Raw genomic sequence first — 6,000 nt, 5'->3', positions numbered from 1 at the left:
GTGGCGGGTTGGATTATGGGGTTCAGGGAGGCGATGTGCAGAGTGTGTGTGTATAAGTGCCTTTAGGGCTGCAAAATACTGTTTAACCCTTTTCTTCAGACTATGACTGAACACTGCATTTTCTTTGTCTTTTCCTAAAAAATATTTAAAAGTGAGGTTGAGTAAAATAAAAGAAAAAAACATTCCCATATTTTGTCTTTTAGCTGCAAAAAAATGTGCATTAATTGTTTATGAAGGTTTGCATTTCTACAAAGAGGTGTTAGAACGGGCGTTTTGTTTATTCTGAGGAGGACCTTCTCTATTCAGTTCTCATGGAAAGTTTATCAGAAATTGTTTTGTTGTTTGATTTGTCAACATTGAGAGCTGATCTAAATGTTTCCTTTTCCAAACTTCATTGAGCCCCAATTGAAAAGATGTGAAATTATTACAAAAGAAAATGAATAAGGAGCTTTCACCTATTAAAACACTTCAACTGATTATTGGCTCACACATTGCTTTAAATTCACAATGTTCGAACAAATTAATAAGCTGGTGCTAAAGCGTCTGGTGGGAGACGCTTCTATCTACGAGTTTCCATCTGTTTTCATTTTCAGATTCAAACTTCTATAGGGTAGGCAAGTGTAAGCCTTGGCTTCAGCCTATTCCTTTTTTGGTAAATTATTGGTTTGTAAAATTGTGTTTCATTTTTTATTTTTTATTTTTGCAATGTTATACATTTATCAAAAATAAATCTAGTCTGAGTCTTGTCGTTGCTACAAAGCATTACAAAGCGCACTGAGTTCTATACACCTGCACTCTGCATGTGTTCATGTATAAAACAGTAGTGTACTTGTTTGGTACGCCGAATTGACATGGCTGTTCCAGATATTTTTGGCACAAATACATGCACTGTTACAATTTGACCACAAAGGGTAAAGCTGGATGAACCAAGCGGATGAGGATCATATTTCAGTGTTCACCTCTAGGAATTAGCTGAAAGTTAGGACAGTTTGAGGTTCATCAACCTGAGCCAGAGAGCAAAACCAGTCAGTTTTTCATCAACTGCAGCTAACTGAAGATCAGCAAGTTAAAATAAAAATGTTTTTTTTTATTTATTTCTCTGTGTTCACTAATATTAGTAAAGTGTTTCCATACGTGTTCATTCTGCTGTGAATGAACAGATTCACAAAGGAATTTGTTCAATTCTTTGTCAATTTGGATTTATTTATCTTAAATCAGTTTTAGTCTGATATAGACAAAGTCCAGCTCATTTTGTGTTAATTGGTTCCCCTCTCTCAGTTTTCCTGCTGGCCTTATGTCACCGCTGTACCACATCTCTTCTGATTTGTTCATCTAGTTCCATTTTCATTTTCCACCCCTGCCTCAATATATTTAATCTCCTGATTTTTGTTTGTGCTTTGCTGGATGTGACTGTTGCTCTTGACTTCATTGTTCCTATTTTCCTCATGTCTCTCAACACAGCACTTATATCACTGACAGAAAGGGGCTAAAAATGCAAGTCCTAAAACAGGGGTGCAGGGGTGCCAAGTCCAGTTCTCTAGATCCTGGTAATTTTACAAGCATTCCTTCTCTTATGCACCTGAATAATATCACTGAATTCCCTCATCCACATGCTATTGAATCCTGCAGAGGTCTGGTAAGGAGCCATTCATGTGATTCAGGTGTGTTGGAGAGGGACTGCGTCTAGAAGTTGCAGGATAGTAGCTCCAGAACTAAACTTGAACTACACATAAAATATCAAATCAGCTGACTTTTGATAGGTGTTTGGAGGCATGACCTAGACAGGACTATAAAAACCTACACAGGATGTTTTTCCCCCTTATGTCATGACTGAACATAAATATTAGTTTCACCATAGTTATTAGTTATTAGTTTCACTATTTTGTGCGCCAGCTCTTGATTATTGGTGTCCCCCATCTAGATACCCCTTGCAAACCTTTATGGAGACGCCCCTGAGGTAAAATAAATACAGAAAGAAGGGAAAAGAAAACACACCCTGGAAATCTAGATCAATCAATGCCAGATCTGGATGATGAGTACACCTGCACAGAAACAGACACCGCCTTCTCCGTGAGCTGATAAAACCCCGTGCGTAAAAATCCTTGGTGCCTCGGTGCGTCAGGTGCCTTATTTCCTTAATGCAAATGCCCCGCTCAGCGCGTTCTCTCACACCTCCTCCTCCTGGTGTCCTGCCCTCAAGACGGACCGGTAGCCACCTCTGCTCCTTTAAGGCAATGAGGAATTAAAGCGTCTACAGGGGCAGGGGGAGAGAGTTATTCTGTGTAATGCTCAGAGACTCCGTGAGGCTGCGATTAGAGATCGACAGCGGGGAAGATGTGCTTGGTCGCTCCTTGCTGGACGCAAAGAGGCGGTGAAGATGGTGTGACTTTGGAGTCAGAAAAAAACAGCGTCCTTTTCATTGTCTTATCCTCTTTCCACTTTTTTTGCTTCATTGCTCTATTAGTTGGACTATTTTTAATTGTCTGAAACTATTTTTTTTTCTCAAGGATGAACCGAGAGTTTTTGTTTAAATTAGATAATCGAAGCTTTTGATTTTTTTTTCCTTCCCTTTTCTTCTTATTTGTTTTGGAGATTTAGTTCGGGGCTAATTTGGGAAATTATTTCTGGCACCAGGACCCGGCTCTGACTCAGCATCACACACACCTGGGCTTTACCACTTCAGCATCCCCTTTGAATAACAGGGAGAAGCAGCAAGACGCGGAGCACAAGAGGAGAGTCTGCGCGCAGCGCTCTCCCCAAGACAATCACAGAGCCTCATTTTGTCCAAGCGCAAAAAATAAAAGCATAGACATAGGTCAGCGACGCGAAATAAAAGTAGGGAAGAAAAAAAAAATTAATTAAAAAAGTATAGAGACCCGGACTGGTTCGCTTCAAGACACACGCAAATGTTTAACCTTACACTAGGCGCACTGAAGAGAAACCCAGGGAGGCACCGGTCGGAGGAAGACGAGAAAGCATAGCTTTAGGGGGATTGAACGGAGCAGGGCATGTGGATATTGGCTTTTACCTTCCTCCAGAGCATCTTGAATGGTAAGTTTTTAACATGCCACTTAAATGTCTGTCACCTTATGCAGAAAACAGAAACAAAACAAAAAACAAATTAGTGCCAGACTGCTAAATGACTGAAGGAGGGAGTATGGAAGGTCACCTGTGACCCACATGGAATGGATTTTGTACGGTTGTCAAAAGGCTTGACACCCCTGATGGAGAGGGAGAGACATGGGTGAGGCTTGAACTGATAAATCCCTCAAGCTCTCCTGCCAAAATACACATTTTATGGCCTTCAGAGGCACATTCTGAGCCAAACGAAACCACAATGTTGTTTGTGGGCTTTATGTCACAGATAAAACCGTAAATGCACTGATAAATTTGGTGATTTCTTTAAAGTTTTGATGAACTGAATTGCATCAAATTATTGTTTTGTTGCAAAACAGTTCTCATCCTGTCAGCTTACTTCCACTGTGGCCCTTAGTAATAAGTGACGTCTTTAATATAATGGACACTTGGTTTAACCCTTTCCCCCTCCCCCACTGTGAACATATTTTTCAAGTTCATGTTGGCTTGAATGAATGAAAAGGTGTTCAAATGGCAAAATTAGACACCTGGAGCATGTATTTTGTTTTTGCATTAAGATTATTTTTAAGTCATGCATCGCTTGTAACCGATCCTTTCCTCAAAACATTTTCACATTAATTTGATCAGTTTTATTATTTCCAAAATGCCGTTTAGAGATCTTAGCTTAGGATAATTAAGACAGTTAATTTAGCAAGTACAAAAGCATAATGTTTAAGGAGATCCTACATAAATAAATGTTGGTATCAGATTTCCCTTTTCTCTTCAAATAATGAGTAATTTTTACAACTCATGCTCTTTTTGCACTTTTGTGCAGCACTGCACATTGCTGTTAGTAAGCACAGAATTTTTGTGCACCCATCTAGTATATCCACAATCAATGGTGGAAAATTGATACAGTTTATTGCATTCACGTACTGGCCACAGTAGCTTCTACAGGGAGGGATTATGGCTGCCGGGGTGTGTACGAAAACAGGGGGAAAGCAAAGGGAGTGTTAGATGAAGGAGAAGGGAAAGAAAATGGAAACACATCCATAAGAAAAACACGGGCGACATCTTGGGGTTCGTTCCTGTACCGAAAGAGAACCAGCCAATGGTTGGCTGGCTTTGGATGAAAAAAGGGCTAAAATGAAAAAGATGAATTTACGAATCAAGAATAGCCAAAACTGAAAATTACAGGTATGAATATGTTTCACCGCATCAAGGAGCTGCGATATGTGTGTCCCCCAAAATGGATTTTCCCCTCTAGCCGGAATGATAAAATACGGCTTCGAAATTGATTTTTGTTTCTGTGTCGACTGTTTTTTTTTTTTCTTTTTCGGAGCCGAGGCAGCCCTTGGTCGGCGCTGTTTATTGACACCGACTCCATATAAAATGGTATCTCCCTCAGCCCAGCTTGTGCTGAAACTCATAAAGGAACAATAAGGAATCCTCATTAATCATAATCATCTGGCTCTGACATTAGATCAACCACCATGCAAGATTGTGTCCATTTATTGCGTAAGGGATTATTGAGGGGGCCTGTGGCAAATAACTGATAGGGATTAAGCCGCAGACAGCGCTCAGTGGCAGACGTCGTACTTTTCCAGTGCTAATGTGTCCTAAGATGTTGTATAAAGCGCATTTCCATCTATTGCTTTTACTTGAATTCTCCATCACTGTAGCAGAGCCTGGCTGTAAGACTTTGTCCTCTGCAGCTGGATGTTTTGTTGATTATCATGAGAAGGAGGTGTTCATCGGCTGAGCAGTCATTGTCAGAATGAATGAATGACCTTGCAGATTGAAGCCAGCACAGAGATTGAATTCCAGACAATTCTTGCTGTTTCCTAGTTGGGCCTGCTCTCACTGGCCTGTCTCTATGGTAACCTGTGTAATGGATGTTGCGAGCTTCGTCCAACATCCCCCCACACCCCCTACCAAATTCTATACTTACAATGCAGTCTAGAAAACCTATATGTTGCTGTGCATTTGATGATGCTTGCATGGAGCATTAAGAAGTTGTTCCTTGATGCTCCGTACTTTGATCTGGTTCTGCCATTTTGTTGTGGTACCCAACTTGTGAAGAGCTTTAATCAGATGCCTGCACAAAAAGCTGCTCTGCAAGTCTATGAATCACATCATATACTAAATATGTTGCCCAGGCAAATTGCAGCCAAGCATGTTAAATAGCAAAATATTTAAATTCAGGTGATGTTCAAACAAGAGTTCAGAAATCTTGTCTACATCTATTCATCTTGTGACCAGGCAGTTGTGCTCTGTTAGAGGTTTATTAAAAAAGTTATACACAATGGAAAAAGTATTCATGAAAACCATAAAGAAATTCTAAACAATAGAGAAAAGTCAGGAAACGCAAAGTGAAACCAGCGAATTCATTTTTTTTGTGTGAAAAATGTGATACTCCGATGTTGAATTGGTTTATATTGGAGCTAAAATTGAGAAAATCATGGATTGTAATGAAAAATGGTGAATATAAATACTTACTTAGATATCACTGCTATATATTTGGTGGGTAGAAACAGGACATTTTAAAATTTGAGTTGTACAAGCTTTCCTATGACAAAAATATGTCTAGACATCACTTGAGTAGATGTTGAGTTCATTTTACAAAGACAAACCATGATGTGTTCAGTGTGAACCATCATCTCCAATCGAAGAGACTACAGTCCTATCAGCCATTGAGATTGTCTGTGTGAATTGCTCTCGTTAGGTAGAAATGCTACATCTCTGACAGGAGGTCTCTTAGGCATCCAGAGAATGGAGCTTAAGTTTTATGTGTTAAAAATGTCTGGCAATTATACAGGAAGGACAACAAAACAATGACAGAAACTAATGAAAAGTTCTGGACTTAGTTGTGCCTCAAAACCTGTGCAGACATGTAACTCATTTGGTCAAAATCATGTGATTGCA

At 39.7% G+C, this 6,000-nt stretch overlaps 1 protein-coding gene across 2 annotated transcripts in view; it reads left to right on the top strand.

Annotated features, from left to right (window-relative positions):
• The first annotated feature begins 2,137 nt into the window (after nucleotides 1–2,137).
• LOC102233347 (Down syndrome cell adhesion molecule) overlaps nucleotides 2,138–6,000 on the top strand; it is a 138,715-nt gene continuing 134,852 nt past the window's right edge. For both annotated transcript variants that reach the window (XM_005805922.2, XM_023351388.1), the window contains exon 1: nucleotides 2,138–3,051. In XM_005805922.2, the coding sequence (XP_005805979.2) occupies nucleotides 3,009–3,051 (43 nt within the window). In that variant the 5' untranslated portion in view covers nucleotides 2,138–3,008. The remainder of the gene's footprint in view (nucleotides 3,052–6,000) is intronic.

Source organism: Xiphophorus maculatus, chromosome 18 (genome assembly GCF_002775205.1).
Source record: "Xiphophorus maculatus strain JP 163 A chromosome 18, X_maculatus-5.0-male, whole genome shotgun sequence".
Classification (NCBI taxonomy): domain Eukaryota; kingdom Metazoa; phylum Chordata; class Actinopteri; order Cyprinodontiformes; family Poeciliidae; genus Xiphophorus; species Xiphophorus maculatus.
This window is presented reverse-complemented; position numbering and strand designations above follow the sequence as displayed.